A 23,952-nucleotide genomic window follows, 5' to 3' on the forward strand; every position below is an offset into this window, starting at 1 on the left:
CCATCGATGCACTCGAAAGCTCGGCTGACGCTGCCTGGCGGTGAAACCAGGAAGGCGGTGAGCTTAAACTGAAGTAAGTTCTGTGGACGCCGGCGGCGCCCAGATTTGAAGAAACATTTCCAGATCTGCGGCGCTTGTAAGTCTACGGGAGGTGTAAGCCCGAAGGCCGGAATCCAGGTGATGCCCGCGTCCGGGGCCTGAGAGGCGGCGCCTGCAGCCGAGGGTTTCCGAGGCCCTACTCCGGCTTGAGGCGGCGCGGGCCTGGCGCAGTCTGTGTACGGGAGGCAGCTGCAGCGGCAGCTGCGGGGGGTGGTGGGGGTGGTGGGGGTGCTGGCCCGGCGGCGTGCCGAGCGGCGTAGTGCGCAGGCGCCTCGCACCTGGAGGAGTCTGACCTTTGAGGACCAAGCTGGGGCCTTAGGGGGGTGGCAGCTATCGGGTGGTACGTGGTCGCAGGCCTCAGGCTAGGCCCTGAGTCTCGAGGTGGTGAGGGAGAGTTAGCCACCTGTTTTCCGCCTCCGTTCCTCAACACCTCTCGCACCCCTACCCACACCGCCAGTCCCTGATCCTTGATAGCTGCTTTTGGGTTTCTGGGTTCGTCTTGTAAGGGGTGACCGGTGCTTCGTCACTAGCTATAGGTAGGGTGGAGCGTGAGGCAGGCTGCAACCTGGCGTACTCTGTCCCACCCACTCCGTTGTCTCTACTTTAAATCCGCCTCCCCTTCCAACTCCGCCCTCCCTCCCCCGCCTCTCCCCCACCGCCACTTCCTCCTCCCCGTCCCTCACACTCGCGCGCTGAGAGGAGAGAGAGTGCTGGGTGAAATACACTTTCCCTCCTTAACAAATAAATATACTCGCCTTAAACGCTCATCTGTTTTCTTGACTTAAGGGCTTGTGGCCTTGTGGTCATAGCCCAAGAGCATATGGCTACACTTAAACTGTTTCCTTTGGTGAGAGGTTATAATGCACTGTTATACATGTTGCCTGCTCTTAATTTTAGGTCATCCTTAATTTCTCTTTTAGAGGTTGTATATCTTTAAATGCACAGTGGAGGCCAATTTCTTTTTCTTTTTTGCATTTTCAGAATTAGCAGTAACTTATTTGTATTTCAACTAACTAGGTACTAGGTAGTTAAATAAATTAAAATGTCTCGTGGTCACAAAAAAGTATTCAAGTTGTCATCTTTGGACTTAACCATAAAAGCTCTAAGTGAAGGAGGTACACAGAGTTTTCAGGTTTAAGGATTGGAGCAGATATGACAGGTGCAACCCTGTGAGGAAACTGGGTATCCTTTGAGAGCCCCGTTAGCCCTAGGGTCTATAAATATTCACTTTATTTGCAGACACAGGAGATTTCCTGCTAAGTGATAGCACTTTATTACTGTATGTTCTTCAATAAGAGGGCTAAAAATGTTTGAAACTGAAAAAGATAAAGGCAGCTGGCACCTGTTAATTGGCCTTACCAACTTGACTAGTCTCAGCAGAGTTGTGTTATGAGTTGGAATACTTGTGTAATAAGATTGTTGTATTAGATGTATAGGTATATTTTCTGCCTTCATTTTCACACCAGTGGGAGGAAATTCGTATGACTGATAATGTTTTTTTAAAAAAGACGCTAGTCTGCATATTTTTAGTTGTGCTGGGAGGAGTGTTTTGATAATTCTGTATCTCTTGAGTTTTGCTTTATTTTGCTCATTAAGCTAGAATTTTACCTTAGTTCTTTTATTGCCTTGGGTGGTTCTCTGCTTGTTTGTGGATTTCTTCCTATGCTAAACGGTGTTAACCCCGTTTTTACTTTTCTCTTCCTCTTTGAGGTGGAATTCCCATTGAAATGATTGTTCCTCCCCCCTCCCCTTTGGTCATGTGTCCAAGATCAAAAAGATTATAGTTTGATATACTGTGAATGAGTAGTGGTGAAATAATTATAAACTGTCATGTCCTTTAGGAATCTTTGTTCTCTCTTAACTGCCTGCTTTCTGAAAAAGATAACTGCTTATTCTACCTTTATTGATTACCAGACAAAGGAACTACTTGTGTATGCTTTTAAGCTGTCTTTTGAGTGAACACATTTTGGCTCTACATCTTCAATCGGTCACCTAAACTTTACAGTAAGATGTTTTTGTAAATTGATGTCCTACTGTAGTCATTATGTCATGGCTTCAGTTCTATAGTGGGAGTAGTTGGATATGGTTTGAAACCATGAGACTACAACCAGGAAGTAATAGAGGCTAGAGTGAGAACAGAAAACTGAGAGCCTTAGGAGATGTGTCCTTGTGTTGCCTTTTCTGCTTACAGATAGATTGAAAAATTGTTAAGTTCTGGGATTCCTAAAAATCTGTGCTCAATTCATCATTTCTCTTATCGGAAAGAGCTATTAATGGGTCTTTCCATGTGTTATACCTTACCAATGGAGTTAAATATAAACAGTTCTTCCTTACTAGGAGTGTGTGATATAGATTGACCACCATGACTTGAATGAGCAAATATATTCAATTATATGCTAGAGACATTATGGAAATCCAGAGGTAAGTATGAATCTAGGGAATTCAGTACTGTCATGGATAGAGAAGACAGTTTGTGGATCTACCTCTGATTTGTTCTTAGTGTTCACTTTCTTTTCTGAATAAATATTTGAAGTTAACTATAATAAAGAAATGCAGTGGCTTTTTGCTTTCTCTTATTGAGATTAATTATACTTCAGCATGATTTTTTGAAATGTAAATGTGTTACTTGAAAAAATATTTATAGATTTATGACAGTGATTTTTTAACTTTTTTCACCCGGTTGCTTTAAGGAAGGATTTTATATCTTCCATTAACTTTTATGAGTTAATGTAACCATTCTTCTAATATGTATGAATTATGTTATTTGAAATTAAAACATAGAAAAAATTTACACCCATCTCTCAATCTCTTTTTTGGTCACCAACAAGGTACATAATTAGATGTATGTCATTTTCTTTTTTTCCTACTTCTTTATGCCTTCTATAGGGACTCAATAAGCTGGACAAAAATGGAGAATGGAAATGACTGTGGGTACCTTAGAGTAGTGGGTCTCACAGTTTTTAGTTTTAGGATCACTTTAGATTCTTAAAAGTTATTGAGAACCCTATGAACTTAAAAAAAAAATTATTTATTTGTTTATTTACTTTGGCTGCACCAGGTCTTAGTTGTGGCATGCGGGATCTTTAGTTGCGGCATGCATGCGAGCGAGATCTAGTTTCCTGAACAGGGATCCAACCTGGGGCCCCTGCATTGGGAGTGGGGAGTCTTATCCACTGGACCACCAGGGAAGTCCTGAGGACCCTACAAACTTTTATCTACATGGGCTATATCTAGAAATATTGCCTTACTAGTAATTAAGCCAGAAAAATTCGAAATATTTATTAATCCACTTAAAAATAACAATAATAAATCCATTACTTGGTAACATAACATATTTGATATGAAAAATAGCTATATTTTCCAAAACAAAACAAACTTAGTGAGAAAAGTGGCATTATTTTTCATTTTTGCAAATCTCTACTATCTGGCTTAATAGAAGACAGTTGGATTCTTATATCTGCTTCTGCATTCAGTCTATTGTGATGAGTTTTTTGAATGAAGTATATGAAGAAAATCTGGATTCACACAGATATGGTGTTGGAAAAAGTAGTATTTTAATAGCCTTTTCAGATAATTACTTCTTTAATACTACTCCAGAACTTGACAAGTAGTTTCTTAAAGGTTGATTGCAATGTGTTATTTGAAACTATATCAATGACCTTTTCATGCTTACATTAAAATCTGTTGGTCTGGGCTTCCCTGGTGGCACAGTGGTTGAGAGTCCACCTGCCGATGCAGGGGACACGGGTTCATGCCCCGGTCCCGGAAGATCCCACATGCCGCGGAGCGGCTGGGCCTGTAAGCCATGACTGCTGAGCCTGCACGTCCGGAGCCTGTGCTCCGCAAAGGGAGAGGCCACAACAGTGAGAGGCCCACGTACCGCAAAAAAAAAAAAAAAAAAAAAAATTCTATTGATCTTTCTGGCACTGTGAATGGATTTTTTACTCATATATGATTCTGTGACATCATGCATTGGTCTGTTGGAAAATACTGGTTCACTGAGTTATGCATCTCTTCCAGATATTGACACCCTTCATTATATAATATTTAAAAAATTCCCATATGTTAATATCACCATTGATATCATCAGAGGAATCTTTAAGTGCTGAGAAGCTGTCAATCTCATGGTGACAAATACATGTTATCCAACATTTTGATTTTTGCTCGAGAGCTCAAATTTTATCATTGGCAACAAATTGACACTCCTTGAAGTGAAAGACTCCCTTAATTCATTTTTGAGAAAATGTCTGTCAAATACCCAAGTCTGAATAAACATAGTCAGTTCTTTAAAATAAATAGTGTTTCAGGATAAAAGCAGCTAGTTCAACTTGTAATTCAGCTGCACAAATACTTTTCTCAAGGTAACCATCGTTCTTCAGTATGCAGCAGCAGTTATGTGTATTTCCTAATTCATCACACAGAATATTAAGATGTGTTCTCAAGGGTTGAAATTTAATAAAATTAATGACTTTTACTGCTTTATCAAGGACATTCCTAAGTGCAACTGCCTTTTTTTTTTTTTTTTTTAATAAACTGTGTGTTGCAGTGAAGAATTCAATGACTGCTAGTACCATTTGGCCCCATTGCCTTGATTCCCATTAAAGCACCAGCAGTTTTGCCTACCATTGCTTCTACGTTATCAGTGCAAAAGTCAATACAGTGAAAAAGGTAAATCATGTTTTAGTATTATAATAAAAATAGTTTCGACTTGTTGGATCCTCTGAGGTCTTAGGGACCCCCGGGGTCTAGAGAACCACTTTGAGAACTGCTGTTAAACTGGAATGTAAGCTCCTTGAGGGCAAGGATTTTTCTCTCTTGTTCATTTATGTATCCCTTGTACCTGGGCCTGCTGTCATCCTGGAACTTTTTAACCTATCTCAAGTGTTAGACCACTTGTTTTCTGAATCTGGGTCATCTTTGTTCACTCTCTCCTTTTGGTAGAGCACATCCTTCAGTACCTTCCTAAAAAAGGGTGAGTGTGAGGTGTAATTTTGAGCCTTTGCATATCAGAAAATGTCTTTATTTTGATCTCATATTAGATCTATGATTGGGCTGAATATAGATTGTAGTTTGAAAATAATTTTCACTTAGAACTTTGAAGGCAAGTCACCATGGTTTGCTGTGTTGCTGCTGAGAAGCCCTGTGCCTTTTATTGTGATTCCCCATTTTTTTATCTTTAGAAGTTTAGGATCTTCTTTGTATTCCTCATTTCTAAAGTTTTATGAGGTATGTCTGGTATAAGTCTTTAAATTCATTGTCCCAGGGATTTAGGGCAATTCATATCTTTAAATTCTGGAAATTTTTAAAATTATTCTTTGGATGTTTTTCTTTATCTCTTTTCTATGCTTTGTTTCTTTCTGGAATGCGTATCAATTGGATATTGGACTTCCTGGATTGATCCTCTTTTACCTTCTGTTTTTTATCTTTTTATTTTTTTACTTTTCATGAGTGCTTTGATAGTATCTTCTAAGCCTATTGAATTTCTTAGAAATTATCATTTGTTTAAATTTTAAGCTTTCTCTCCTGTTTATGGATGTTCCTCCTATTCTTGTTTGCTGGATCATCTTCTCATATATTTCTGAGGATATTAACTGATTTTTAAAAAAATTTCTGGCATGTTCCTGGTTTACTATGAGTTGCTTTTTTTTTTTTTTTCTGTTTGGCTTCTGTCTCTCATGATGAAGTCTTTCATCACATGATTGATTTTCCTTTGTTGTATAATTACTAAAAAGTTAACAAAAAAGTTTGTAGAAAGAAAGTTTACTGTGGGGAATTCCCTGGTGGTCCAGTGGTTAGGACTTCTTGCTCTCACTGCCAGGTGCCTGGGTTCAATCCCTAGTTGGGGAACTAAGATCCCACAAGCTGCATGGCGCGGCCAAAAAAAAGAAAAAGTTTACTGTGTTCAAGGTTTGGGCTTGGTTATAATACTTGCATAATACTTATGTATCTTCTTCCAGGTACTGTTTAGTTTTTGGAGAAAAGAATCCTCTATCTGAATTCTTGGATCCAAGCACACACAGGGCTACAGTATTTACTGTTAGATTGTAGACTTTCACTTAATCCCTTTAACTTTTAGTTGAGCATCTCTCTGCCCTTTTTTACTGTGCCCCTGGACCTGGTGCTTCACTGTTTCATCATTTTTCCAAAATAAACCACCTCTTCTGCTGGGATTGGGGAATAGTAGTCACTTATCTGGGTTGGATGGCAGAGGGGACCTGGGAGATTACTTTTTTTACAGGCTTTCAACCAATTCCCTTGTTTTTTAGTTCTGTGCCTCATTGTGCCTGCTGTGGTATCTGGTGTCTCGAATTCCTGATCCTTTCTGATTTTTGCTATGTGAATTGGCTTTTCTCCTGTTGGAATTCTCTGCAGTTGCTTGATGTTCAGCTTTCTTAGCTCTAAATCCTGCATCTGTTTTTCATTTGCTAAAAATTTGTTGACATGTCTTGTCTACTGTTCGTGTTGTTTTCTCCTCTGGTCTCTTTATCCTTGTGCATTTATGCTTTTTTATCTTTTACTCTAATTTTAGTATTTGTTAAACCAGATAATAAATAAAAACTCATCTTAATTTATATGGTTATTTGTGGGTAAAGAAAATTCTTAACTGTTTAAAGGTGAAACCAAGAAAGGAAGAAAGACAGGAAATGAGAACAGTTAGATGATCACTATTACTCAATTATGTACAAATTTCTTAATGAAAATACAGACACACAGATATGTGGTTACATATGATATATAATAGATATATGGATATAAATATGTAAATGGATATTATATACACACATTTAAATATATATATGTATATATGTACATATATACTATATGTATATGTAGGATTTCCTAATCATAGTATTTTGAAAGCTGGAAAGGATCATGGTGATCTTATATGCAGTACAGTTTTGTTTTCAATGAGGAAACTGGCTTAGATATGCTAGTGAGTTACTGAATATTTCAAAACCAAGTTTTCCCATTGTTTTGTTGAACTGTGAAATGTTAGAAATGTGAACAACTTTGAGGTTCAGAACTATATTTAAAGTCTAATTCTGGCTCCAGGTAAATAGCTTTAAGTCTTGAATTGAGTTATAATAGTGATTTTTCAACTTGTATTGCATTAGAGTCAGGGAAGGGATGGCTCACCTGGTTCTGAAAGCAAAGTTGTAATTTAATGTATTGCTTTCTTTAGAGTAATGATATTTAACTTAATTTAAGTAAATATTAAAGGAAAGTGTGAGATTTTTGTTTATCTGATCCATGAACTATTTATCCTATTATATAAGATGAATCTTGCTTTTATGTGACATTGAAAGGTAGCTAATACTTATTTTAGTAAGAAAATAAAATTGCGTATGAGAATCTAACTTAAAAGTAAGACAAGTAAGCTTCTTATAAGCTAAGTTACTGCCTAAATATAAAAACCTTATATTCTATTTGTGTGATTTTTTTCTTTTGTATACTAAATATACAAATATACCATAGCCATATAGAATATAATTAAAAAAGAGAAAATTTACCCAGTTTCCTCACTTAAATGTTATCAGTTGTCTTCATTTTTGCTCTTACTTATTTATACATAGTTTCTTAGTCTCTGTACATGCAGTTTTAAATAATGCTATAATGAATATCTTCATGAATATATCTTTTAAGAAAAACTTTCCAGATATATTCCTAGAAATAGGATTGCTTTGTCAGAAAAGTAGCAACATTTTTATGACTCTTTATTTAAATTGCTTAATTGCTTTCTGGAAGGATTATATCATCACTTTATATAGATATTAGTAGTGTAAAGAGTTGACTTCATTTTTGGCACTTTAGTTAACAATACTTCATCAACTTTGGTACATTATTTAACATTTCCTCCCTCAAATTTCACAAGTGACGTGGTGAGGGTGTATTGATTCAGTTTTTTTTTTTTTTAAATTATTTATTTATTTATGGCTGTGTTGGGTCTTCGTTTCTGTGCGAGGGCTTTCTCTAATTGAGGCAAGAGGGGGCCACCCTTCATCGCGGTGCGTGGGCCTCTCACTGTTGTGGCCTCTCCCGTTGCGGAGCACAGGCTCCGGACGTGCAGACTTAGCGGCCATGGCTCACGGGCCCAGCCACTCCGCGGCATGTGGGATCTTCCTGGACTGGGGCACGAACCCGTGTCCCCTGTATCGGCAGGCGGACTCTCAACCACTGCGCCACTAGGGATGCCCTTAAATTTTTACATAGTTAAAAAAATTACTGTATTGAATTTCATCCATTGTGCCATTATGTTAGAAATAATTTTCTTTGAATTTAAACCTGTAGAAATGGGACGCCGGTCATCTGATACTGAAGAAGAAAGCAGAAGCAAGAGAAAAAAGAAACACCGTAGACGGTCTTCTTCAAGTAGTTCTTCAGATAGTAGAACATATAGCCGAAAGAAAGGTGGAAGGAAATCAAGGTCAAAGTCAAGATCTTGGTCCAGAGATCTTCAGCCTCGCTCACATTCTTATGATAGAAGGTGATTTTCATAATTTTACTTATGTAGTAGTGAGAGTAACATTCTTTAGAGTTCGTATGTTTCTGTGCTTTTAATTTTTCTGGGTAAAACACTTTTCTTTTTGTAGTTATATATTTATGAGTCTCAATCCCCAAAGGGTTTTGTTTTGTTTTGTTTTCCCCCAGGCCCAGCGCATGAGTCTTCATCCTTTGTGTATTCTTTGTAGGCGGGAAGATACAAACTGGTATAGTTCTCATACCATATTAGTATCTGATAATATTTGGGAGGCAAGTAATATTTGATTATATTTTATTTCAGACGCAGACATCGATCGAGCAGTAGCTCTTCTTATGGCTCTAGAAGAAAACGAAGTCGAAGTCGTTCAAGGGGTCGAGGGAAATCCTATAGAGTTCAGAGGTCTAGGTCAAAAAGCAGAACAAGAAGGTATGCCATATCAGATATTTATTGCTTTGTAACACACTATCCCCAAATTTAGTGACTTAAAGCAATAATCATTTTTTTTTTTTTCATAATTTACAGTTTTGACTGAGCTTAGCTAGCAGTTCTTCTGCTAGTCTCATCTGGGGTCGCTTATGTGGTTCTAGTTATCTGATAGCTTGACTGAAACTGGATGGTCCAATGTGGTGTCATACAGTATCTGGCATTTGGTGCTGGCTATTGGCTGTTGGCTGGGGGGTTCCTTAGTTTCCCTGTCGCTTCTCATCCTCCAGTAGGAATGGCTGGGCTTTTTCACATGATAGAGGAAGTATTTCAAGAAGAACAGAAGTTGCAAAATCTCTTAAGGTCTAGCCTCAGAAATAACCCAGTGTGTTATGGAGTGAATGTTTGTGTCCCCCCTAAATTCATATGTTGAAGTCCCAAGCCCCAGTGAAATTGTATTTGGAGATAGTGTCTTTATGGAGCTAATTAAAGTTAAATAAGGTCAAAAGGGTGAGGTCCTAATCCAATAAGGCTAGTGGCCTTATAAGAAGAGAGAGAGAGATCTTTCTCTCTCTTTGAGCACGCACTCAGAGGAAAGGCCATGTGAGGACACAGTGAAAAAGTTGCCATCTATAAACCAGGAAGAGAGCTCTTATCAGGAACCAGTCAGCTGGCATATTGATCTTTGACTTTACAACCTCTGTGAGAAATATGTTTCTGTTGTTTAAGCTGCCCAGTCTATGGTATTTTGTTATAGGAGCCTGAGCAGACGTGATGTCACTCCACCTGCATTTTCTGGCTGTGATCAAGGGCAAATAATACAGAGCATAGCCTATCTGGAGAGAGTTGTACGTTTTGGATAATGCTAGAAAATATGGTTGAATCGGATGGGGACCATGGTATGGAGGGACTTGATAGAAGCAGGTATTCAGAAATTATTGAAGCCTTTTGAGAAGAAGAGTGCTAGGATAAAAACAGCATTTTAGGAAGATCAGTTTCTTTTCTCTGTTTAGTTTTTCATTCTATTAGGCTCTAGTTGTGGGGGTATATTAGCAGCCTGATTTTATTATCTGGGCATAAAATTCTATAAATCTCTCTGAATCTGAAGTTGGATAATAGCAGTAAATCCAAATGTTTAACTTTTCTGGCCTTGTATTATTTGGCCTCAGCCTCCTCTCCTTTGTACACACACAACATACACACAAGCCATTCTGTGTTACATGCCTTTTGTTCTCCATCTATGTCTCTGAGTTGCTAGCTTTGTTTCTTTGAGCGTGCTCTTTCTTCCAGTTTCTTATATTATGTCTACTTTGAGAAGTTTTCCTACCCTTTAGTGTTCAGTTCTATTTAATCTCTAATTTTCTTCTTCCTTAAATCCTTTTTTGATTTTTACCTTTTCACTCCCAAGTCAAATTTAATCCATCCTTTCTCTGACCCACCATCACATTTGATTCCTGATTTGTAACAGTTACATTGTGAATATTATGTTTTTGTTATTCTCATATACTGTAAACTCTTGCAGGGCAATCTCTTGGTACCTAACATAATGCCTTGCTTGTAGAAGCTGATTACCAGAAAACAACTTCAGTTGAAAATTTCCTGTCAGTGAGAATAGAAATAATAATCCATGCTTTTGTATGGTCTTTTACATTTTGTAGAGTATTTTCATACACGCTTTATCAGTCAATGACATTTTGATTAGGAAAATACAAGTCACTCAATTCCAAGCATCAAGGTTTTAAGATGGGGAATTAAAGGCTTATGTAACCTTTGGAGGGGCTCAGGGAATTAGGGAAGCTGTTACTGATTATTTTAGCCTAAGCGTGGAAGCTGCTTCTTTGCTTAGAAGTCACTGTAAATCTTACGAACTCTGGGTTTGTAGCACCAAAGTGTGTGGTTCTCAAGAAACTACTTACCAGGAAGCTGCTTCTCTACCCAAGTATCTACCTATTATTTCCTCCAGAGGGGAATCTGGAGATGGTAATTTCTTCTCTTTTGCAGTGCAAGGAAGACTTTAAAAGGAATTGCAGTGGACATCTAATCAGCAACAAATTATCCAGCACATATGCATTTTACTAAATGTTTTGAGTTTTGTAACTGTCAGGCTGTCATGCAGGGTAATACCTTCATTTTGTATATGAGAAAGGAAGTTCAGAGGTTTATTCAAAACAGCAATTTCTCAGCCTCTTGCATTGACACTTCTGCATTTAACTGCAATAACTAAATAATCTGGAGACACTGCAAAGTCCTAAATTTTGAGAAAATACTTTATCCATGTTTTATACACAACATTATTTTCGTAATGTATTTTAGGAATTTATTCTTCAAGATGTTTAAACTAAATGAGTTTCTAGGTTAATCTTGGTTTAAGAAGAAAATTGAACAACTCATTCTTTGAAAAGTTTAGTTAATTAAGACTTTAATTTAAATAAAGAAGCTGTAAGTACATTAGTTCCTTAATATGTGCAGGGGATTGATTCCAGGACCTGCTGCAGGTATCAAAATCTGAGGATTCTCAGGTCCCATGGTTAGCCTTCCGTATCCACGGTTCCGCATCTACATATCCAACCAACTGTGGATCGTGTAGTATTGTAGTGTTTTCTTTAAAGTTTTTATTTATTTATTTATTTTTGACTGTGTTGGGTCTTTGTTATTGTGCGTGGTCTTTCTCTAGTTGCGGAGAGCGGAGGCTACTCTTCATGTGGTTTGTGGGTTTCTTTTTGCTGTGGCTTCTCTTGTTGCAGAGCATGGGCTCTAGGTGCATGGGCTTCAGTAATTGTGGCTCGCATGCTCAGTAGTTGTCGCTTGCACGCTCTAGAGCACAGGCTCAATAGTTGTGGTGCATGGGCTTATTTGCTCCATGGCATGTGGAGTCTTCCCGGACCAGTGCTCGAACCAATGTCCCCTGCATTGGCAGGCGGATTCTTAACACTGCACCACCAGGGACGTCCCTATTTTTTAGTTTTTATTTTACATTGGAGTATACTTTTATTTATTTTATTTTTTTGTTTTTTAATTTTATTTTTGGCTGCATTGGGTCTTCATTGTTGAGAGCATAGTTGTGGCGAGCAGGGGATACTCTTCATTGCTGTGCGTGGGCTTCTCATTGTGGTGGCTTTTGTTGCAGAGCACGGGCTCCAGGTGTGCGGGCTTCAGTAGTTGTGTCACGTGGGCTCAGTAGTTGTGGCTCACGGGCTGTAGAGTGCAGGCTCAGTAGTTGTAGCACACGGGCTTAGTTGCTCCGTGGCATGTGGGATATTCCCGGACCAGGGCTCGAACCCGTGTCACCTGCATTGGCAGGTGGATTTTTTTCTTTAAAATTCTATTTATTTATTTATGGCTGTGTTGGGTCTTCGTTTCTGTGCGAGGGCTTTCTCTAGTTGTGGCAAGCGGGGGCCACTCTTCATCGCGGTGCGTGGGCTTCTCACAATCGCAGCCTCTCTTGTTGTGGAGCACAGGCTCCAGACGCGCAGACTCAGTAATTGTGGCTCATGGACGTAGTTGCTCCGCGGCATGTGGGATCTTCCCAAACCAGGGCTTGAACCCGTGTCGTCTGCATTGGCAGGCAGATTCTCAACTACTGTGCCACCAGGGAAGCCCAGCAGGTGGATTCTTAACCACTGCTCCACCAGGGAAGCCCTTGGAGTATAGTTGATGGACAACGTTGTGTTAGTTTCAGGTGTACAGCAAAGTGATTCAGTTATACGTATACATGTATCTATTCTTTCTCAAATTCTTTTCCCATTTAGGTTGTTATATAATATCGAGCAGAGTTTCCTGTGCTGTACAGTAGGTCCTTGTTGGTTATCCATTTTAAATATAGCAGTGTGTACATGTCAATCCCAAACTTCCTAACTATCCCTTCCCCCCACCTTTTCCCTGGTAACCATAAGTTCAGTACTGCAGTATTTATTGAAAAAAAATCCACGTATAAATGGACCCTCACAGTTCAAACCCATGTTGTTCAAGGGTTAACTGTAGTGAGTTTTTCAAAGAAAAAGTACTATGTCATTCTAAATTTACAGGTACATTGTTAATGATCTCTGTGCTTTGTAATAGAAAAGAGTGATTTCAGTCATGCAAAGTCAAATACTTTCACAAAACTTTGTTGTTACATGTCTAAAAAACAAGATGAAGCATGTTTTGAGGGATGGCAGAAGGAGGGAAATCAAATGTGTGAAGTTGCTGCAAGTTCTGTGGATAAGTTATAAAGTAATTTGATGATTATGCTTTTTAGTATAGTTTCTATATTCTTCTTGAAGTACTCAAGTTGTGACATGTATCCTGTCACTTCCTTTTACAACAGTAAGAAACCTACTATTATTCACAGTACATTTACTTATTTCCTCAATTCTAGGATACACAGAAAGTAGTTACAAAATTGCTGATATGTACCACTTTGAAAAACAAACTTATAGAGTCAGATATTTTTTATGGTTCTTTTATCTTTACTCTGGGGTATTTGGTTCCCCTCTCCACTTTATTATGGTTAGTTCTTTTGAAGGTTAGTTTCATTTGTTTCTGTTTATATTTCATTTTAAGTTTTTTTATCCCCTAAGTTTTTAAATTGTATTTACTTTTTGGTCCCCCTGCCTTTATTTTAGTATGTGAAACATTAACATGGTTCCAAAAGACAGCACTGTAAAAGGTGTGCATGGAGAAGTATCATGTCCCTTTATACCTTCTATCCTGTTCCTAACCACATCCTAGAACTAATCCTATTAGTTTGTGTTTTAGCTTTCCTCCATTTCTTTTTAAACAAAGTAGTGGTTATATCTATGGCATACTATAGATACTCTTTGCACTTTGCTTTTTCTATTTACTAATATATCTTGGAAATCACTATATCAATTAATAATACTCTTACTCATTTTTTATAGCTGCTTATTGTACTTCGTTGTGTGAATGTATCATGATTTGTTTAGCCAGTTTCCTAGGTATGGATCTTAAAGACAGTGCCAAAATTTTACAGTTACTAAAAAGCTGTCATGAATACCTGGTGCTTGATTATTTTTGTATTGTTGGAGGTGTATCTTCAGGGGAAATTCCTAGAAGTGGGATTGCTGAATCAAAAGGTAAATATGTTTGTAATTTTGTTGGAAATTGCTGAATTCCTCTCAGTAATGTAAGAGAGTTCTGTTTCCTCATAGCCTTACTGATGGAATGTCATTTTTATTTTTTATTTGATTTTATTTTTAATTGAAATTTATTTATTTTTTACTAATTATGATTAGTTTTATTTTAACTGAAGTATAATTGACTTACAATATTATATTAGTTTCAAGTGTAAAACATAGTGATATTTTTATATGTTATATCATTTTATACAAAATGATCACCACAGTAAGTCTAGGTCTGTCACCGTACAAAGTTATCACAATATTACTGATTATATTTCTTAACGCTGTACTGTTATAGTCCCTTGACTTATTTTTTTTTTATTTTTATTTTTTGCGGTACGTGGGCCTCTCACTGTTGTGGCCTCTCCCGTTGTGGAGCACAGGCTCCGGACGCGCAGGCTCAGCGGCCATGGCTCACGGGCCTAGCCACTCCGTGGCATGTGGGATATTCCCGGGCTGGGGCACGAACCCATGTCCCCTGCATCGGCAGGCAGACTCTCAACCACTGCGCCACCAGAGAAGCCCCCGTTGACTTACTTTGTAACTGGAAGTTTGTTCCTCTTAATCTCCCTCACCTATTTCACTCATCCCCCACAACCCCCTGCCCCTAGCAACCATCAGAGGGTTGATTGTATGTGAATCTGTTTCTGTTTTGTTATGTCTGTTCATTTGTTTTGTTTTTTAGATTTCACATATAAGTGAAATCGTATGGAATTTCTCTTTTTCGGTCTGACTTATTTCACTTAGCATAATACCCTTTAGGTCCAGGTTGTCACAAATGGCAAGATTTCATTCTTTTTTATGGCTGAGGAACAGTCCATATGTATGACATCTTTATTCATTCATTTATCCATGGACACTTAGGTTGCTTCCATGTTGGCTATTGTAAATAATGCTGCAGTGAACAAAGGGGTGCATATATCTTTTCAAATTAGTGTTTTTGTTTCCTTGGAAAAATACCCAAAAGTGGAATGCAGGATTGTATGGTAGTTCTATTTTTAATTTTTTTGAGGAACCTCCATACCGTTTCCCACAGTGCCTGTATCAATTTACATTCCCACCAACAGTGCACAGAGGTTCCCTTTTCTCTACATCTTTGCCAACACTTGTTATTTGTTGTCTTTTTGATAATAGCCATTCTGACAGGTGTGAGGTGATATCTCATTGTTGTTCTAATTTGCATTTTCCTCATGATTAGTGATGTTGAACATCTTGTCATGTGTCTGTTGGTCATCTGTATGTTTTCTTTGGAAAAATGTCTGTTCAGGTCCTCAGCTCATTTTATAATCGGTTGTTTGTTTTTTTGATGTTGAGTTCATTGTATATTTTGGATATTAACCCATTATCAGATATATCATTTGCAAATATCTTCTGCCATTCAGTAGGTTGGCTTTTGGTTTTTTCGATAGTTTCCTTCACTGTGCAAAAGCTTTTTGGTTTGATATAGTCCCATTTGTTTATTTTTGCTTTTGTTTCCCTCGCTTAAGGAGACGTGTCCAAAAAATATTGCTAAGACCAATGCCAAAGAGCATACTGCCGTTTTCTTCTAAAAGTTTTATGGTTTCAAATCTTAAATTTAAGTCTTTAATCTATTTTGAGTGTATGTTTGTGTATGGTGTGAAAAAGTAGTCCAGTTTGATTCTTTTGCATGTAATTGTCCAGTTTTCCTAGCACCATTTATTGAAGAGGTTGTCTTTTCCCTATTGTATGTTCTTACCTTCTTTGTTGTAGATTAATTACCCATGTTAAGTTTGGATTCATTTCTGGGCTGTGTATTCTGTTCCATTGAGCTATGTGTCTGTTTTTGTGCTAGTACCATACTATTTTGGTTACTTTTGCTTTGTAGTACAGTTTGAAAGCAGGGAGCGTAATACCTTCATCTTTGTTCTTCTTTCTCAAAATTATTTTGGCTCTTTGGGGTCTTTTGTGTTTCCATACAAATTTTAGAATTATTTGTTCTAGTTGTGTGAAAAATGTCATGTGTATTTTGATAGGGATTGCATTGTATGTCTTCTTTTGAAAACTCTTTGTCCAGATCTCTGTCCCTTTTTTAATTGGATTGTTTGTTTTTTGCTATTGAGTTATATGAATTTTTTTCTTCCCCCCCCTTTTTTTTAAAATTGAAGTATAGTTGATTTACAATGCTGTGCCAATCTCTGCTGTACAGCAGAGTGACTCAGTTATACACATACAGACATGCTTTTTTTTATATTCTTTTCCATTATGGTTTATCACAGGATATTGAGTATAGTTTCCTGTGCCATACATTAGGACCTTGTTGTTTATCCATTCTAAATGTAATAGTTTGCATCTACCAACCCCAAACTCCCAATCCATTCCTCTCCCTCCCCCCCTCCCCTTTGGCAATCACAAGTCTGTTCTCTATGAGTCTGCTTCTGTTTTGCAGATAGGTTCATTTGTGCCATATTCTAGATTCCACATATACATGATATCATACAGTATTTGTCTTTCTCTTTCTGACTTACTTTACTTAGTATGATAATCTTTAGTTGCAGCCATGTTGCTGCAAATGGCATTATTTCATTCTTTTTTATGGCTGAGTAGTATTCCATTGTATATATGTACCACATCTTCTTTATCCATTCATCTGTCGATGGACATTTAGGTAGTTTACATGTCTTGGCTGTTGTGAACAGTGCTGCTATGAACATAGGTGCGCATGTGTCTTTTTGAATTGTAGTTTTGTGTGGGTATGTTTCTAGGAGTCGGATTGCTGACTCATATGGTAATTCTATTTTTAGTTTTCTGAGGAACCTGCACACTGTTTTCCATAGTGGCTTCCATAGTGGTTTACATTTCCACCAACAGTGTAGGAGGGTTAGCTTTTCTCCACATCCTCTTCAATATTTGTTATTTGTAGACTTTTTAATGATGGCCATTCTGACTGGTGTGAGGTGGTACCTCACTGTAGTTTTGATTTGCATTTCTCTAATAATGAGTGATGTTGAGCACCTTTTCATGTGCCTACTGGCCATCTGTATGTCTTCTTTGGAGAAATGTCTATTAAGAGCTTCTGCCCATTTTTTGATTGGGTTGTTTGTTTTGTTGTTGTATGAGCTGTTTGTATACTTTGGAGATTAAGCTCTTGTCTGTCGCATCATTTGCAGATATTTTCTCCCATTCAGTAGGCTGTCTTTTCTTTTCTTTTTTTCTTTAATGGTCTCCTTTGCTGTGCCAAAACTTGTAAGTTTGATTAGGTTCCATTTGTTTATTTCTATTACCTTAGGAGACTGCCTTAAGAAAACATTGGTATGATTTATGTCTGAGAACGTTTTGCCTGTGCTCTTTTCTAGGAGTTTTACGATATCATGTCTTGTGTTTAAGTCTTTAAGCCATTTTGAGTTTGTTTTTTTTTTTGTGCATGGTGTAAGGGTGTGTTCTAACTTCATTGATTTACATGCAGCTGTCCAGCTTTCCCAGCACTACTTACTGAATAGACTGTCTTTTTCCCATTTTATATTCTTGCCTCCGTTGTTGAAGATTAATTGACTGTAGGTGTGTGGGTTTATTTCTGGGCTCTCTATTCTGTTCCATTGATCTGTATGCCTGTTTTTGTACCAATACCATGCTGCTTTGATTACTGTAGCTTTGTAGTACTGTAAAAATATGGAACACTTCACGAATTTGCATGCCATCCTTGTGCAGAGGCCATGCTATTCCTCTCTGTATCATTCCAGTTTTAGTATATGTGCTGCCGAAGCAAGCACTGTATGAGTTTCTTATATACAGTTGACCCTTGAACGACACTGGTTTGAACTGCAACGGTCCACTTATACGTCAATTTTTTCCAATACATGTGTACTGCGGTACTACACTATTGAGTTTGGTTGAATCCATGGATGTGGATCTGGGGATGTGGAGGGTTGAAAGTTATATGAGGATTTTTGACTGTGGCGGGGAGGGAGGAGTTGATACCCCAACCCCTGAGTTCTTCAAGAGTCATCTGAATTTTGGATATTAACTTGTTATTAGATATGTAATTTACACATATCGTCTCCCATTCAGTGCATTGCCTTTTCATTTTATTGATAGTTTCCTTTGCTGTGCAGAAACCTTTTCGTTTAATGTAGCCGTATTTGTTGATTTTTGCTTTTGTTGTCTATTTCCAAAAATCATTACCAAGACTTATGTCAAGGATATTTTCCCTTATGTTTTATTCTAGGAGTTTTGTGGTTTCAGGTCTTATGTTTAAGTCTTAAATCCATTTTGAGTTCATTTTTGTGTATGGTGTAAGATAATGGCCCAGTTTCATTCTTTTACACATGACTATCCAGCTTTCTCAACACCATTTATTGAAGAGAGTATTTCCTCATTGTATAGTCTTGACTTCTTTGATGTAAATTAATTGATGATATGCACATGGGTTTATTTCTGAGCTCTCTAATCTGTTCCATTGATCTATGTGTTTGTTTTTATGCCGAAACCATATTGTTTTGAATGCTTTGTAATATAGACTGAAATCAGGAAGCATGATTCCTCCAGCTTTTTCTTTTTTCTCAAGATTGTTTTGGCTATTTGGTGTCTTTTGTGGTCCATACAAACTTTAGGATTGTTTGTTCTAATTCTGTGTAAATGCCATTGAAATTTTGATAGAGATTGCATTGAATATGTATATTATTTTTGGTAGTATGGATTATGTTAATTTTATACCCTGATGCCTTACTCAATTCTGTTATTGCTTGAGTTAGTTTTAGCATTGATTCTCTAGGGTTTATCAGATACACTATCATGTTGTCTGCAAATAGAAATAGTTTTACTTCTTTTCCAATTTTTATTCTTCTGTTTGCTTTCTCTCATCTAATTGCATTGGCTTTTACTTCCAATAAAATATTGAATGCCAGTGGAGGTGATATACATCCTTGTCTTTTTCCTAATTTTAGTGTAAAAGCTCCTAGTGTTTCCTTATGAAGAAATATACTGGCTCTGGGGCTAAAGTATATATATTTTGTCATGTTAAGAGAGGATCTATCACTTTGTTTTTGTTTTTTTCCAGGAATGGATATTGAATTTTGTTGAAAGCTTTTTCATCATCTGTGGATAGAATCAAGTTTTGTTTTGTTTTTTTCCCGTAGATCTATTAAGGAACTAATATTGCTTTTCTGGAATAAATCTCAATTGGTCTTGGTGTCGTATTTTCGTGATGTGGGATTCTGTTCACTAATTTTTTTTTTTTGTGGTACGCGGGCCTCTCACTGTTGTGGCCTCTCCCGCTGCGGAGCACAGGCTCACGACGCGCAGGCCCAGTGGCCGTGGCTCACGGGCCCAGCTGCTCCGCAGCACGTGGGATCCTCCCGGACCGGGGCATGAACCCGCATCCCCTGCATCGGCAGGCGGACTCGCAACCACTGTGCCACCAGGGAAGCCGTGTTCGCTAATTTTTAAGTTTAGTACTTTTATAGTCATACGTGATGTTGGTTTTTTTTTCACATCGTGTTTATCAGTTATTCTCTTATCATTATTCTTGCTTCATACAAAGATTTGGTAAGTTTTCCTTCATTTTTTAATGCTCTGGAACTATTTGTGGAGCATTGGGATTGGTATTCAGAGTTTTGGTAGATTTGTGAAACCATCTGGGTCTGGTGCTTTTTTTTGTTGAATGGTGTATTGATAACTTTGTTTCTTCAACAGAAATTGGTCAATTTAAACTTTATATTTCTCATAGGTTTAATTTTGGTAAACTATTTTTCTAGTATATTACCTATTTAATCTATATTTTGAAATTTATTTGCCTAGAAGTCTGCAAAGTAATTTCTTATGATTTAAACTTTTTTTCTTCTGTTTCAATGCTTATTTTCCCCTTGTCATTTATTATGTTGTTTATCTATGCTTTCTCCTTTGCTTTATTAAGTTGGATGGTTGATTATCTATTTTGTTAATTTAAAAGAAATCATTTTGACTTATTATTTAGATCTTTTTCTCCATTTTCTACCTTATTAATTTCAGCTTTTATCCTTCTTTTCTGCTTTGTGCTTTCTTTGGTTTACTTTGTTATTCTTTTTCAAGTCTTTTGAGCTGCTAATTTATTTATATTTCATTTCTATTGATAAGAGTGTTTAAGTGTATGGATGTTCTTTTAATCACTGCTTTAAATATATCCCGTAGTTTTTTTCAACATACTTTTATGAGAAATTTCAAGCATACAGCAAAATTGAGTTTTACAGTAAAGACCCATATATCCACCACCTAGATATTACCATTACCATTTTATTTACTTTGTCACATATCTATCCATTTATCTATTTCTCTCACTATCCATTAATTTATTCTAATTTTTTGATGCATTTCGTTTCAGGCATCAGTAGGCTTTCCCCTTAAATACTTCCGCATACTTATGAGTAAGTAGAGTTCAGTATTCCTTTATAAATTTTTCCTTTTTAAAAAAAATTTATTTATTTATTTTTGGCCGTGTTGGGTCTTGTTGCCGCGTGCAGGCTTTTCTGTAGTTGCGGCGAGCAGGGCTGCTCGTGGTTGCAGTGCATGGACTTCTCATTGCGGTGGTTTCTTTTGTTGCAGAGCACAGGCTCTAGGTGCACAGGCTTCAGTAGTTGTGGCTTGCGGGCTCTAGAGCGCAGGCTCAGTAGTTGTGGTACACGGGCTTAGTTGCTCCGCAGCGTGTGGGATCTTCCCACACCAGGGATCAAACTTGTGTCTCCTGCATTGGCAGGTGGATTCTTAACCACTGTGCCACCAGGGAAGTCCCTAAATTTTTCCTTTTGAAAACAAAACTTTGACATTTTTCGTTGAGGCAAAATTTATGTACACTGAAATGCACGAATTTTAAGCATACACTTGCTGTGTTTTGATGCATGTATATACCTTCCAAAATATATTACCATTACGCCAGAAAGTTCCCTTATAATTTTTTTTTTAAACATCTTTATCGGAGTATAATTGCTTTACAATGGTGTGTTAGTTTCTGCTTTACAACAAAATGAATCAGTTATATATATACATATGTTCCCATATCTCTTCCCTCCTGCGTCTCCCTCCCTCCCACCCTCCCTATCCCACCCCTCCAGGCGGTCACAAAGCACCGAGCTGATATCCCTGTGCTATGCTGCTGCTTCCCACTAGCTATCTACCTTACGTTTGGTAGTGTATATATGTCCATACCTCTCTCTCGCTTTGTCTCAGCTTACCCTTCCCCCTCCCCATATCCTCAAGTCCATTCTCTAGTAGGTCTGTGTCTTTATTCCTGTCTTACCCCTAGGTTCTTCATGACATTTTTTTTTCTTATTCCATATATATGTGTTAGCATACGGTATTTGTCTCTCGCTTTCTGACTTACTTCACTCTGTATGACAGACTCTAGGTCTGTCCACCTCATTACAAATAGCTCAATTTCGTTTCTTTTTGTGGCTGAGTAATATTCCATTGTATATATGTGCCACATCTTCTTTATCCATTCATCCGATGATGGACACTTAGGTTGTTTCCATCTGTGGGGTAATGTAAATAGAGCTGCAATGAACATTTTGGTACATGACTCTTTTTGAATTATGGTTTTCTCAGGGTATATGCCCAGTAGTGGGATTGCTGGGTCATATGGTAGTTCTATTTGTAGTTTTTTAAGGAACCTCCATACTGTTCTCCACAGTGGCTGTATCAATTCACATTCCCACCAACAGTGCAAGAGGGTTCCCTTTTCTCCACACCCTCTCCAGCATTTATTGTTTGTAGATTTTTTGATGATGGCCATTCTGACTGGTGTGAGATGATATCTCATTGTAGTTTTGATTTGCATTTCTCTAATGATTAGTGATGTTGAGCATTCTTTCATGTGTTTGTTGGCAGTCTGTATATCTTCCTTGGAGAAATGCCTATTTAGGTCTTCTGCCCATTTTTGGATTGGGTTGTTTGTTTTTTTGGTATTAAGCTCCGTGAGCTGCTTATAAATTTTGGAGATTAATCCTTTGTCGGTTTCTTCATTTGCAAATATTTTCTCCCATTCTGAGCGTTGTCTTTTGGTCTTGTTTATGGTTTTCTTTGCTGTGCAAAAGCTTTAAAGTTTCATTAGGTCCCATTTGTTTATTTTTGCTTTTATTTCCATTTCTCTAGGAGGTGAGTCAAAGGATCTTGCTGTGATTTATGTCATAGAGTGTTCCACCTATGTTTTCCTCTAAGAGTTTGATAGTGTCTGGCCTTACATTTAGGTCTTTAATCCATTTTGAGCTTATTTTTGTGTATGGTATTAGGGAGTGATCTAATTTCATACTTTTGCATGTACCTGTCCAGTTTTCCTACCATCATTTATTGAAGAGGCTGTCCTTTCTCCACTGTACATTCCTGACTCCTTTATGAAAGATAAGGTGATCATATGTGCGTGGGTTTATCTCTGGGCTTTCTATCCTGTTCCATTGATCTATCTTTTTGTTTTTGTGCCAGTACCATACTGTCTTGATTACTGTAGCTTTGTAATATAGTCTGAAGTCAGGGAGCCAGATTCCTCCAGCTCCGTTTTTCGTTCTCAAGATTGCTTTGGCTATTCGGGGTCTTTTGTGTTTCCATACAACTTGTGAAACTTTTTGTTCTAGTTCTGTGAAAAATGCCAGTGGTAGTTTGATAGGCATTGCATTGAATCTGTAGATTGCTTTGGATCGTAGAGTCATTTTCACAATGTTGATTCTTCCAATCCAAGAACATGGTATATCTCTCCATCTATTTGTATCATCTTTAATTTCTTTCATCAGTGTCTTATAATTTTCTGCATACTGGTCTTTTGTCTCCTTAGGTAGGTTTATTCCTAGATATTTTATTCTTTTTGTTGCAGTGGTAAATGGGAGTGTTTTCTTGATTTCACTTTCAGATTTTTCATCATTAGTGTAAAGGAATGCCAGAGATTTCTGTGCATTAATTTTGTATCCTGCTACTTTCCCAAATTCATTGATTAGCTCTAGTAGTTTTCTGGTAGCATCTTTAGGATTCTCTATGTATAGTATCATGTCATCTGCCATCAGTGACAGCTTTACTTCTTTTCCAATTTGGATTCCTTTTATTTCCTTTTCTTCTCTGATTGCTGTGGCTAAAACTTCCAAAACTCTGTTGAATCAGAGTGGTGAGAGTGGGCAGCCTTGTCTTGTTCCTGATTCTAGTGGAAATGCTTTCAATTTTTCACCATTGAGGACGATGTTGGCTGTTGGTTTGTCATATATGGCCTTTATTATGTTGAGGAAAGTTTCCTCTATGCCTATTTACTGCAAGGTTTTTATCATAAATGGGTGTTGAATTTTGTCGAAAGCTTTCTCTGCATCTATTGAGATGATCATATGGTTTTTCTTCTTCAGTTTGTTCATATGGTGTATCACGTTGATTGACTTGCGTATATTGAAGAATCCTTGCATTGCTGGAATAAACCCCACTTGAACTTGGTGTATGATCCTTTTAATGTGCTGTTGGACTCTGTTTGCTAGTATTTTGTTGAGGATTTTTGCATCTATGTTCATCAGTGATATTGGCCTGTAGTTTTCTTTCTGTGTGACATCCTTGTCTGGTTTTGGTATCAGGGTGATGGTGGCCTCGTAGAATGAGTTTGGGAGTGTTCCTCCCTCTGCTATAGTTTGGAAGAGATTGAGAAGGATAGGTGTTAGCTCTTATCTAAATATTTGATAGAATTTGCCTGTGAAGCCATCTGGTCCTGGGCTTTTGTTTGTTGGAAGATTTTTAATCACAGTTTCAATTTCAGTGCTTGTGATTATTCTGTTCATATTTTCTATTTCTTCCTGATTCAGTCTTGGCAGGTTGTGCATTTCTAAGATTTGTCCATTTCTTTCAGGTTGTCCATTTTATTGGCATAGAGTTGCTTGTAGT

At 37.6% G+C, this 23,952-nt stretch overlaps 1 protein-coding gene and 1 non-coding gene across 2 annotated transcripts in view; one reads left to right on the plus strand and one right to left on the minus strand.

Moving 5' to 3' along the window:
• The window catches only part of RSRC1 (arginine and serine rich coiled-coil 1), a 451,481-nt gene that overhangs the window by 4,751 nt on the left and 422,778 nt on the right, over positions 1–23,952 (plus strand). The window contains exons 3-4 of the mRNA XM_067737138.1: positions 8,389–8,584; positions 8,882–9,007. Of these exons, the coding sequence (XP_067593239.1) occupies positions 8,389–8,584; positions 8,882–9,007 (322 nt within the window). The remainder of the gene's footprint in view (positions 1–8,388; positions 8,585–8,881; positions 9,008–23,952) is intronic.
• LOC137225658 (U6 spliceosomal RNA) lies at positions 17,746–17,852 on the minus strand. The gene has a single exon (XR_010943964.1). It is a non-coding gene; the product is annotated as a U6 spliceosomal RNA (small nuclear RNA).

Source organism: Pseudorca crassidens, chromosome 5 (genome assembly GCF_039906515.1).
Source record: "Pseudorca crassidens isolate mPseCra1 chromosome 5, mPseCra1.hap1, whole genome shotgun sequence".
In the NCBI taxonomy this organism is placed as follows: Eukaryota; Metazoa; Chordata; class Mammalia; order Artiodactyla; family Delphinidae; genus Pseudorca; species Pseudorca crassidens.